General features: G+C 48.1%; 1 protein-coding gene across 1 annotated transcript; it reads left to right on the forward strand.

Annotated features, from left to right (window-relative positions):
* Positions 1-267: 267 nt before the first annotated feature.
* On the forward strand, positions 268-11,059 carry UBE2Z (ubiquitin conjugating enzyme E2 Z). The gene is made up of 7 exons (XM_084496773.1): positions 268-611; positions 2,145-2,217; positions 4,010-4,197; positions 6,082-6,193; positions 6,800-6,912; positions 7,441-7,531; positions 10,567-11,059. The coding sequence occupies exons 1-7, from the start codon at positions 283-285 to the stop codon at positions 10,735-10,737; spliced, it is 1,077 nt and encodes a 358-aa protein (XP_084352899.1). The 5' UTR covers positions 268-282; the 3' UTR covers positions 10,738-11,059.
* Positions 11,060-12,653: the final 1,594 nt, after the last annotated feature.

The raw sequence follows: 12,653 nt of genomic DNA on the forward strand, positions 1-12,653 counted from the left end.
CGGCCTCCGGGGGCGGTGCGGGGAGGCCACCGCCGCCCGCTAGGGGGCGCTGTGCCCTGCGAGGGGGAGGGGGGGAGGAGGCGTCTCCGCGGAAGGGCGGCTCTGGCGCCGGGGGGAGGCTCCGCGGTCGCTCGGGGGAGCTCGCGCCGGTAGCGGGAGGGGGCCCGGGGGAGGCGGCGCTCTGGCCGGCGAGCGGCGGAGGCGCGAGGGGGCGGCCCCTCTGGCCGGACGACTCGGTGGTGCCGAGGCCCGGAAGCGGCGTTCCCCGAGGCCGGGCGCGGAATGGCGGAGAGTCCGGCCGCCGAGGAGGCGGCCCCGGCCCCGGCCGCGGTGCTGGCGGCGGGCGGCGGCGGCGGCGCCTCGGCCGGCCCCGGCGGCGGCGCGGGGAGCCCCGGTGTCTTCATCCCCGCCGAGCTGTGGGCGGCCGCGGGCTTCGGCGCCGCTCCGGCCAGCGCCGGCGTCGCCCCGGGGAGCGGCGGAGCCCCCATCGCCGCCGCGGCCGCAGCCGCGGGCGCCGCGCTCCTCACGCACTCCGCCTTCTGGGACCCCACGGTCAGCGGCGACTGGGACAGCGAGCGGCCCAGCCCGGCCTGCCTCCTGCGGATCAAACGGTGAGAGCCGCCCCCGCCGCCTGGGGGCCGAGCCCCGGAACGCGGCGGAACCGTCGGGCTCGCGGCCGCTGCTCCCGGGGCGCCGGTCACCGTGCCCCGGGCCTCGCCGCCCCCTCCCCGCTGGGCCCGGGGACGAAGCCCGGGGCGGCCCCTGGGCACCGCCGCGCCCCGGGGCTTTCCTGAGCGCGGGCCCCGGGCCTGGTCTCGCCCAGGCGCTCGGGCGAGGGCGGCTCCCGTACCGCAGCCGCCCCGGAGCCGCAGAGCTGCGCGCCGCCACCCCGGGCAGCTTCCTTGGGCTGCTCTTGCCGGTGCCCGTGGCCGCTGAGCGCTGCCCAGATCCTGCCCCCGGGCTCGCCGCCTGCTGCTTCCAGACGCTGTTAAACGGGGAGGGGAGCGGGCTTCTTGCCCGGCCCCCACCAGCAGCCTGGTGGAGGTTTGCAAGGCATTTATCCTAAACTTCCAGTAGTGAGCCTCTTTCCTGGTGGTGCCCACCTAGTTGTCTGCTCCCACTCTGTAAATAACCATCTAGTTAAATCTGGTGTGTTGATAGCCTTTGATGTTATGAGCAACGTGGTCTTTTATTGTTAGAAATACTGGCAACGTTTCAACAAGCTCTTCCTCTTCCTTCAGAGCAAGTATTGCTGCCTGCTGGGCTCTTGCCCATCCTTGTCCTGTTGCCTGTTCTAGAGCTTGTATAATGTCTTCCAAAGATGGCACTAGGTGTTTTGTCAGTTTCCGATCCAAATGCTGAGCTGTGGTTGCTTCCTGAATGGGAAGGTCTAGTGATAGCTTGTCCTGGAGCTCGGTGCAGCCCTGATTATGGGGGGAACCTTTTGGCAGTAAAAGGTGGTGGGTATCAATCAGTCTATCTGTGAACTACACAGACCTGTATGGGATTTGTTATTTTTCAGTTTAGTTAGTCCAGGAAACAAGGGCATTGTGATGAAGTTGCATGTATATACATCCTCATAATGCTTGAACCTACTGTTCGATTAAAACCAAATCTGACAGAGCAGTTATATTCTCAAAGACAGTTGAGTCACTGTATGTTTGGGGAAAACAAGTGACTGGGTATACAAAAGGGATCCTGTAGATAGTCTGAGTGGGGAGAGAGAAAACATGGGGGGGGAAAGTTGACTGTTAAGCAACAAAATTCACCTGAGAGAAGTTTTACGTGCTTACCTTAGGAGAAGTTTATGGTTGGAGTTTTATATGCTGGAGTTGATCTGTGGTAAAACACGAGGCAGCAGGTAGTCAGGGTGCGCTCGGGCTGATGTCTTGCTTATCGACCAAGTGAATGCTCCGTGTACTCTTGAACAGCCTCAACTATTGTTTAGGACAAGTTAAGAGAGCTCAGCCAGAAAACAGTCAGACTAAAGAAAAAGAACATCTTTTACTCTGAGTTACAGGTTTCCATCTTTAAAATCTGTGCCTTTGCATCTGTACACAGATTTGTCATCTAGAACATTCCATGCATCAAGGGCTGATGAACGTCAAGGGAGATCCTGACTAATTTCTGTTTCCTTTGTTCAGGGATATCATGTCCATTTACAAGGAACCACCCCCAGGAATGTTTGTTGTGCCTGATCCCCATGACATGACCAAGGTAAGAGAAGATTGGGAACTGCTTCAGCTTCATGCTCTTCTGCGTGTTGCTGTTGACAGCTGCTCTGAAGATTCTCCTGAGTATTTCCGTAACATTTTGAGAGAAGTCAGGGGGAATCTTGTAAGAGCACAATGCACCTCTGGTTTTCTTGGTGATACTGAGATGGGCTGCATTTTAAATGGGAGGATGCTATCAAGGAAACTAGCTTTGTGGAGAGAGAACATCACAGCAATCTGAGGAGTTTCCACAGATAAAGCCAGCACTGTTTTGTGGCCGTATGAACTCTAGTGGAGTGCTGTCCCAGACTGTTTTATTCTACTGATGTTTGAAAACAGTCAATAGAGCAGCTCAAAGAAGAGACTTGCTCTGTGGAAAGCTGTCAGCCATGGGGAATTTCTCGAGGAGTTGGAAATGAGAAGCACCTACCAGTTGCAGACAGTGCTGGAGTATCTGTAACCCACCTGTGCAAGGTGGAGGTGTTTAACTGTTGTGAACTGGTAGTGGGATTTGTCTCTGGGCCCAGATCCCGTCCTGCTGTGGAGCTGCCTGCCTGGTTCTCACCGGTACCAGGATCTCGTGCAAGTCCGACCTGCACAGCCACTTCCACCACGGTGTCTCTAGTGCACCTGTCCCTAGGGGCCGGCATGTCTATGGCCTCTCCTGCCCCAGTTCTTCCCCTCCTGGCTTCCTGGCTGTAGGGAGTTTCCAAAACTGGGAATTTCCAATTACGTCTGAGGGAGTGCAGTGATCTGGGAGGGTGAGGATGCTCAGTGTTTGTGATCCAGTGCATTCCTTGTCTGGTGCTGCCCTTTTTCCAGCCAGTGTCACCTCATCTGGCTGTGCTGGTTTCTGAGAAAGTTGTGTGTGCGTGTGTGTGGGGTTGCTTTTGGTTTCTCTGTTGTGCACTTCTCCCACCCCCCTGACAAACTTGGCACGCCCAGTAGAAGCACCTCCAGGCTCAGGGCTCTTGGCCTGTTGGAGCTAGCACAGAGGAAGGGGCTTTGCACAGACAACTGCTGCCTGGGGCGTTTGGCTCAGTTCTGGCTTCCCTTGGCTTGGAAGCCGCAGGTGCCAAAATGCCCATCAATTGAAATGCAGGTTTGTAGAACACCAGCCTTGGGGCTTTTAACTAAAATCCTAGGCTAAGTAAGAGGATCATTTAAGGAAGATTGCTTGGATCACTTTGGGAGGATGGAAAAGGAGAAAGTTTCCGTAAGAGCCCAGTGGGAGAAGATTTCCTGGTATACTATTGAGATTTTTGAGGGTAATTAGCATGGGGAGGATAGGGTCTTAACTTCAGATCCTGGCAAAGAATTTGACTGGTTACAATACGACCAAATCAGCACAAGACCGTAAAATTGAGAAATTGAGGATTGTTCCAGTATTGGCAGAAATTCTGACATCTTCTTTCTAAAACTAGCTATATGTTTTTTTTCATATGTGAAATCTTTTTTTTTTTAAAGCAGAGCTTACCAGCTGAACTGTGATCTGCTCCATTTGGGCTGTATAGAGATATATGGGAGGGGAGGCAGCTGTTGTGGACTCTGGCCAAACTTCACGTTGGAAGCACATTGAGTGCGGCAGAGGGGAGAGAAGTGCACAGCAGTGGCTCCCTCTGATGAGGGAAGGAGGGAGGGTTAAGTATGGCCCGTGTAAGGTGTGTGCTCGTGAAAGATGCTGCATCCATACTGCTGCCTGGGTGGAGGTTTCTTGCCTTCCGTGGGCTTTGTTGAGGATTTGAGGGTGCTGCACAGTTTTGAAGTGGTGCGCAAGATGGGCTTTTGTTTTCCAGATTCATGCATTGATCACAGGCCCATTTGACACGCCTTATGAAGGGGGTTTCTTCTTGTTCCTGTTTCGCTGTCCTCCAGATTATCCTATCCACCCACCAAGGGTCAAACTGATGACAACAGGAAATAACACAGTGAGGTTTAACCCCAACTTCTACCGCAATGGGAAAGTCTGCCTGAGTATTCTAGGGTAAGAAGAGACTTTGGCTATTTTGGTGGGAAACCAGGAGGTAGCTGCAGGTAGTGTTCTGCCTCATGCATCTTTCTCAATGCACAGTGCCCTGATCTTGCCCCAGACATGTTCGATGCACATTTATGCTTCTGTAAAATCATGTGCTAGATCAGAGTCATAAAGCAGCACAAGTTCCTTTGAAATAAGAATCTAATTTGTCTTTAAAAGAGCCTGAGAATGGAGCAAGGGAAGCACGGAGCTCAGTGGACACTGCTATTTTTCTTCTTCCCCTTGCAAAGTCTTGGCCTGAGCACTGTGTTTCTTCTGCTCTTGCACTTTGCAACCCGATCCTTAATGCTGTCTGTATGTAGGTTTTTGCGGTTTTAATTTCCTTTCTCCATGTGGCTGTAAAAATAAATAAATAAGATTAAAAGCCACTAAGAACTTCCTTGAGAGCCATTTGACTGCTCTGGGCTTCCACCTACATGTACGTGGGGCTGAGCGGTGGGTGTAATGACTTGCAAGCACTGCTCCCATGCTGCCTGTTCAAGCAGGCTCCACTGCTGCAGATGCTTGTTACTCACGTACTTGATTTTTAAACACGTGAAAGTTCTGTTTGATCCGGTGGCTCTTAGGGTTCCACCAGAGGAACTGTGGCCATAGTGTGATATTCCTAATGCCAGCTGTGACAGTTTAATCTGCCAATAAAGAAAGATTTTTGCTGAGACTCTAGACTGGTGCAGCTGGGGTGTCAGTGTCACTTTCCCTTGGCTGCAGACAGATACAGGCAGCCAGGTGGCGAAGGTAGCTTGAATTGCTGTAGGAATTTTATCAAACAAAATCTGAGCGTTGATGCAGTTTATAACGTTGTCTTTGCTAGGATCATTTCTGGAGTTCTCTGCATGAGCCCCTTAAACGACAGCTGGTCCAAGTAGTTGCTACTTGTCAGCTGATAGTTAATGGTCCATGGCTGGGTGAGAGAGACAGTGTACTGGGAAACATCTCGCTCTGTGAGGTTTGTGATCCAGTAAGCTGGATGCCAATGCCTGTGAAGCACTAAGGTGTGTTGGGCACATCCATACCTTGGGGGTCTGAAGGCCCAGCAACTTCCATGCAAGCTGCATTGTTGCTCATGCAGTGTAGCCCTGTCTTGAAGAGTGAATAAAGAGTCTCAGCCTTGGCAGAAATGGGAAGCTGTGAGTGAAGGGATTTAGGAAGAGGATATATGGGTCAGTACATCCTTGTTCAGCTCACTGGGAGACAAGTCTATATCTGGAACTAGGATGTTAAGGGCAAGCAGCAGAATGGCTTTTCCTGATCACGTTTGTCTATTCAGAGTTTTTTGCTACCTTGTATGTATTAAACGGATACCTCGTTCTTACAGCAGAGCATCAATTAGTGTTTTTGGTGGCAGACTTTGTGCTGAATGTCTGCATTACAAACTGCAACAGTGATGGTCTTGTTCAAGTCTTCAGAGTTAGATTTCAGTTTTTAAGAGTTGCAGGCTTTGATTTATTGTAGTGCTTGTAGGATGTGTTGCTTCAGGGTGCTGTGTGAGATGATAACCATAGTTTTAAGGTGCCCTGTAAAGTGTTTGGAAATGTTACTTTTGCTCAGCTCATGTGTGGTGCCCTGTGTATGTTGGCAGCAAAGTTCACCAGCCTGCTGCATGGCTGAAGCTAGCATACTCATCTGGCTGAGAGAATAAACTGCCTTCAACCTGAAAACTTTCTTAGTGTCCAGTGCTTTGTATATCTGTAGCAGCTGTTGCTTTTTCTGTCATATTTCTGTAAGCTATAGAGGTAGTTTCACAAGCTTTTTGATCTTTGGTAGTTGGAGGGATGGTGGTCACTTGGCTGGTCCTGTGTTGTTAATTGATGCTCTTCTGTTTTGATGCCTCAGCACTTGGACCGGGCCCGCATGGAGCCCAGCACAGAGTATCTCTTCGGTCCTCATCTCCATCCAATCTCTGATGACTGAGAACCCCTATCACAATGAACCCGGCTTTGAGCAGGTGAGACCTGAAGGTGGATCATCTCTGGTTCTGCAGCTATTCGTGTGTTCACTCTAAACCTTGCTCCTAATGGCAAATTCTGCTCTGGAAATGGGGGAGAAAACCGGGCTATGTCACGTGGCTCCTTTACAGCTTGCTTTGCCTCTAGTCAGATCTTGAGGAGGAGTTGCAACCCAGCTCTGTACTGGAGGCTGCTTAGCTCTTGTATGTGTTAAGTAACAGAAGAACAAGAGGCATTCATGAAGTTGCTGAGGAGATGGGATGGCTTTTCATTTCTCTGCTATGTGGCTCCTAATATGGCTTTCTTGAGATATAACATCATGCGGGAAACAAACTGCTCAGGTTTTTGTGTCTCCAGCATCCACGAGAGGCAGGTTGCTGTGCTGACTTTATCAGCTGTCTGTCTCCACAGCTGTGTGAATCCAAGGCTCTTTAGACTTGGGAAATCTTGCCAGCTTTTCATTTGCAGTGTAAGTTAGTTCAGTGTACACAAAACAGACAATGCTATAGTGGGTTCTTGCATTAGAGAAATTCATCGGGCCCATGAGAGAGAGACAAAGAATGATTCCAGTCACATGGACTTACTGGCCCAAATTCTGTTTCCAGGAGAGGCACCCCGGGGACAGCAAGAACTATAATGAGTGTATTCGGCATGAGACCATCCGAGTAGCAGTGTGTGACATGCTGGAAGGAAAGTGTCCCTGTCCTGAGCCACTACGGTATGGAAAGGAGGCAGGGAGGGAACATAAGAAAGTGGGTGTGGGGAAGCAGGTTAAAGTTCTCTGGTTGCCCTTCCTGAGAACTGCTACAGGAAAGAGCAAGTCTTTAACTCATCCTGGTGCAGTGAAGAGTGGTTTTGTTTCTTTTGAAATGGGTGGCTGCATCTGTGCGGTGCCCAGGAGCTGTACATTGACAAAGGCTGTGATACTGTGCACACTGCCTGCATCCTCTGACTTTTTTGAGGATAAATGTGCCTTCTCTTAGAGAAAAAAAATAAAAATCTGAGGGAGAGAAAAGCAAAGCTGTTGTGAAACCACATGCAGAATCTGTTCGGCTACAGTAGCAGTGCTGTATTTTGTTTTGATCTGTGTCTTGCCTCGCTGTATCCAGCCAGTTGTCTGGGATGCCCTGTGTGGGTTGAGCTGTGCTGATTACATGGACTGCTGCTCAGTGGGGTGGTGCAGCCCTGAATGATGTGACCATTGTAACACTGTCATTCTCTGACTGTTTGCTCTGATTGTGTTCAGGGGTGTAATGGAGAAATCCTTCATGGAATACTACGACTTCTATGAAGGGGTGTGCAAAGAGAGACTTTATCTCCAAGGTCAGACAATGCAGGTGGGTGGCAGACAACTTTCTTGTTGATTCAGAATTTTGATTCAAAATACCTGAAGTCACTTGTAGTTAGTGATAGACAATTGCAATGGGTGATGTGCAACAACTAAATGTATGTGGGGTGGATTTGGACCTTTTTCTATCAACTGTACATTTCAACTTTGGATTAACTATGGAACTTGAGACCTGAGACATTCCTGTGAATAAAAAGCTACCTCTCCCAAGTCCAGCATAGGCACATGGTGTTTTCAAGGCTGTTAGAGTTCTTTCAGTGCTGAACCTGGGTCACTCTCAAGGCAAGCAGGTGGTGCTTTGGGCAGTGGAATCAGTACAGTTTGTTTTCATGTGGATTTGGGGTTAAGCAGGGGAGGCACATGTAGGTTATCCAGTCCCGGTGACAACTGAACTCTATTGCAGCGTTTTCCTGTTGAGACACCAGTGGGATTTCTTTTTCTGAGGTGTCATTGCTCATACAGTAGAGAGGAACTTTTCTCTGGAACTCCTTGTTCTCTCAGATGAGGTTGAAAGTGGCTGGCTGGCTGAGACTAAAAGTTCCTGGAGGAGGAAGGAGTGGGGGGAACAGTGACAATATGGCAGACACATATAGACAGGTTGAACAAAGGAGCTTATTTCTGCAGGGAAGTACAGTTTAAAGAATAGGTTGCCAAGCCATTTGCATATGCACATGTCTTCCTCCCTCATCAGGCACCTCTTGTTTGACTCATTGAGAAATTACACTGTTAAGAAAAGATGGAGGCGATTGGTTTAACGATCTAGTGTCTCTAAAGATCCTTCTTTCCTGTGTACCATCATTGACTGTTTAATTCATAAAATGAAAGCACTCCTAAAACAGGAGAGTTCATGTTTGAAGTGAGAAATTCGCATAATCATGATCTGCGACAGACATACCTACAGAGTGCTGAACAGAGAGGCTGCAGTTTGTTGAGGGTAGAGGATTGTAAGGTGTGGCCAACTCTTCTTTATTCTTCAAGGATACAGGGCTCAGTTGCTTTCTCCATGGGTTTATGAAGAACATTGACCTGGTACTGTGTTGTGCTCAGTTCCCAGAGATAGTGACTGCCTCGGTCTGTTTTCTGCTTGCTTGTAAATAGTAGTACAGGAAGTATGAACACAACATGCTGGAGAGATGCCATTGTTGTCTTTGTTACCCAATATTTAAAATGAAGTCACTCCATGTTCAGTATCAGTTTAGTGCTTGCCAAATGTGCTGCCTGGTTAACTCTGGGGCTGCGTGTTGGCTTGCACCAAAGAACTGCATCTGATGGGACAGGGTAAATTCCACCACCACCTTGTATAGCTCTGGCAACGTGTCTTTAACCAGGAGTAGGGTTAAAAGCAAAAAGTATTAAAGCAGCTGGGTGCCTTGATGAAATGACAATAGCAAGGCTTTAATTTGGAAAGGGTCTGTAGCACTAATATAAAGTGTGGTCAAGTCTTTGGCCTCTGGATTTTAGAGGCTTTCATTTGTAATATTTTCCTGTCTCTTGGAAGTGAGCATGAGACCCGATCTTTGAAGTAGGTATGGTTTCAGAAAGGGTGAATTTTGCCTGACTGATCTGATGTCCTACAGTGAAATCACTGCATTGGTGGGTAAGGAAGAGTTAATGAGGTAATGTACTGTGACTTCTGTAAGGCCTTTGACATGGTCCCACACATCCTTGTCTCTCAGTTGGAGAGATGGATTTGGTGGATGGTCTATTCACTGGATAAGGAGTTGGCTGGATGGCTGCATACAAAGAGTTACAGTCAGCGGCTCAATGTCCGGATGGAGACCAGTGGTACGTGGTGGCTCTCAGGGCTCCATATTGGTACTGGTACTGTTAAATATCTTTATCAATGGCAATGTGACTGAGTGCACCCTCAGCGAGTTTGCAGGTAACATAAGGGAGGCTGAGTGGTGCGGTTCATATGCTAGAGGAGAGGGATACCATCTAGAGGGACTTTGACAGGCTTGAGAGGTGGACCCATGTGAATCTCATAAGTTCAAGGCCATGTGCAAGGGTTGAGGCAATCACTAGTATCAGTACAGACTGGGTGATGATAAATGGGTTGAGCAGCCCAGTGGAGAAGGACTTGGGGATATTGGTGGATGAAAAATTGTACGTGAGCTGGCAATGTGTGCTTGCAGGCCAGAATGCCAATTGTATCCTGAGCTACATAAAAAGAAGTGTGGCCAACAAGTTAAGGGAAGTGATTCTTGTCCTCTACTCTGCTCCCATGAGACCCCACCTGGAGTACTACATTCAGCTCTGGGGCCCCCAGCAGAAGAAAAATGTAGACTTGTTAGAGCAGATCCAGAGGAGAGCCACAAAAATGATCAGAGGGCTGGAACACTTCTCCCATAAAGAAAGGCTGAGTTGGGGTTGTTTAGCCTTGAAAAGTCTCAGGGGGGAGACCACATTGTGACCTTTTAATACTTGAGGGGTTATAAGAAAGATGTAGAGAGACTTTTTACCAGGGCTTGTAGTGGTAGGACAAGGGGTAATGGTTTTAAAATAAAAGAGGGTAGATTTAAATCAGGCATAAGGAAGAAATTCTTTGCGATGAGGGTGGTGAGGCACTGGAACGCATTGTCCGGAGCACTTGTGGGTGCTCCATCCTTGGAAGTGTTCAAGGCCAGGTTGGATGGTCTAATGAAAGATGTTGCTGCCCATGGCAGGGGGGTTGGAACTAGGTGATCTTTAAAAGTTACTTCCCATACAAACCATTTTATGATTCTATTAAATAGTTTGCTTCTTCAAGCCTGCTAGGAGAAATCCACTTCATATCTGCTTGGCCTTTTAGCTGCCTTTGAAGTTTGCTTGGGTGTGTAAGGTTTCCCAAAAGACTCCAAACAGAAAATACCTGCAGTCCTCGACCTCTACCATGACACTGTTTAGAGGCCTCTTGGTCACATGACAGGATTTAACCTTTAACTATTTGTTTGTTGCCCAGTTACTGTACAGCTTTCTTATTTTTACTTCTTGCCAGAATGATAAAGGTCTATATTAATATATTTATCTATGGCTTCCTTCCAGGATCCTTTTGGTGAAAAACGAGGCCACTTTGACTATCAATCCCTATTAGTCCGTTTGCAAGGAATTCGGCAGAAGGTGCAAGAGAAACATCAGCAGGCAAATACAGAAATAGACTCTGAGAGCAGCTCCTCTGAGACAGAGACAGACGCTCAAAGTTGCTCCAAAGCCTAGAGCTGCGTTACCAGTGGAGAGGCCAAGCTGTGGGAATGTTGTCTTCATGCTAGAGTACCCCTGACAGACTCAACAACCAAACCAATGCCAGAGTGGAGAGAACTACAGGATGTCTTCTTCTGTCTCCTTTTACTGCTCTGGTGGATAACGCTGAATGAGAAGACTTCATGCTAGACAAAGCCAAGCTTGTGACAGGCTACTCTTAAAAGGTACTTACTCTGATAGAAAGCCAGAGCATGTGGCATCAGGTTATTTTTTGAAAATATCTACACTGGTTATTTTTTTGTCTCCATTTGATTAAAGAATGAGATCTAGACTGCGACTCCTCTTTACAGCTTTTCTGTTCCTAGACAGTGAGCCCTTCCCTGGGGCCATGCTGAATACAGAGCTGTAGCGGTGGGAGCGCTCTGATGAGTCTGGGGTGTGACAGGGCCCAGGCACTATGTGCCTGGATGAAACCTTTTTCCGCAGGTTGGGAGAGATGGAGCCTCTGCTCTGTTGAGCCCATCTACCTGATGTCTTTCTTCTAGATGCTGTTCTAGACAGACCAAAGATAAAGAGCAGTGGTGGAATCTGGGCTCCTTTCTGAAGGCTTTACACAAGCCCTGGGTGACTTTGTCCACTGAGACTTCAGGCACAAAGGGTAGGATGAAAAGTGGAAACTGCAAGAATCCATTAATTGAATGCAGATGTGTTCATCCTGGTGTTTTGGGAAAGGGAGAGTGAGAAAAACATTGGTTCAGAGATGGGGGGGGCACTAAAAATAAATCTACTTTGTCTAAATCTTTAAGGTTTTGATTTGAATTTAGTATTCTAGAAATATTTTATTCTGGCTGCTCTGTTTGGAGCTGTTCCTTAACTGAAGTAATTCTCACTTTCCACCTCTCTAGTCAATGTAATATTTTATTTTCCTCCCCCTTTCTTTACTACCACCTCATTCCCCACTGGTACCTTGATCCATCAGATTGAAATGCTAGAATAAGGGGCAAAATCTAGCTAAGGAAGCCACTGTTTCTGGGTGGAGCTTTTCAGAGGTGTACACCTAGTTACTGACTGAAATTCCTTTGCCAAACTTGGCTGAGTACAAGCTAGACAAGTGTTGTAAAGTTAACACTTCGGTGCTTTGAATGTTTTAGACAGCAGCTTTTTACTGCCAGGGGCAAGTGTGTCAGAGAAGTATCTGCTAGCTGCGAGTACAGTTACAGCAGAGATGTATTCAGTGCAAGTTGGATGGAGAATAAATACAAACTTTCTTCAGGTAAAAGATCCTGGTGATGATTGATTGCAGTAGTAAAATGTTTCATTAATAAATAGCTTAATCTACTTTTTTTCATAGGAGCTTTGATAGAAAGCACAAAGTTGCACATTATCCTAGGCCCTCTCCTTAAACAACTTCCTCCAGTGTGGCTCTATTTCAGACTCCCAGTGGTGGTGGGAGAATGTCCAATGGTCATCCTTGTATTTTGTTTTTTAAGAAAACACAACCATAGAAGTAAGGGTCAGAAAACCCCTGCCATGCAATGTACAAAAAGGCAATGTCCCATATATCACTGAATTATTTAATTATTTTCAGTCTCTGATTTATATCAACTCGTGTAGAAGTCAGAAGCCAGCACACTGCTCCTTAAGCAGCTCTGATACGCTAAAAGGTGGAAACATTTCTGAACTGTAAGTGTGCCATTTAACAACTTGGGAACCTTTCCCTTTTAGCAAGCAACACCCCCAGGGTCTGTCATTGGTATGAGTCTGACTTAAACCCTGTCTTCCCTCAAGGGAAAGCTAAACTTACATAGGACTCACTCAACACATACACCAGGTGAGAGTAAATAAAGCTGTGTTCACCTTGAAATAAGGTCTCAGGAGGCAGCAGGATCTCCTGGGAAGTCATGAGCTGTATGCTACTCTTCCGCCTCTGT

Source organism: Aythya ferina (assembly GCF_964211825.1).
Source record: "Aythya ferina genome assembly, chromosome: 23".
In the NCBI taxonomy this organism is placed as follows: Eukaryota; Metazoa; Chordata; class Aves; order Anseriformes; family Anatidae; genus Aythya; species Aythya ferina.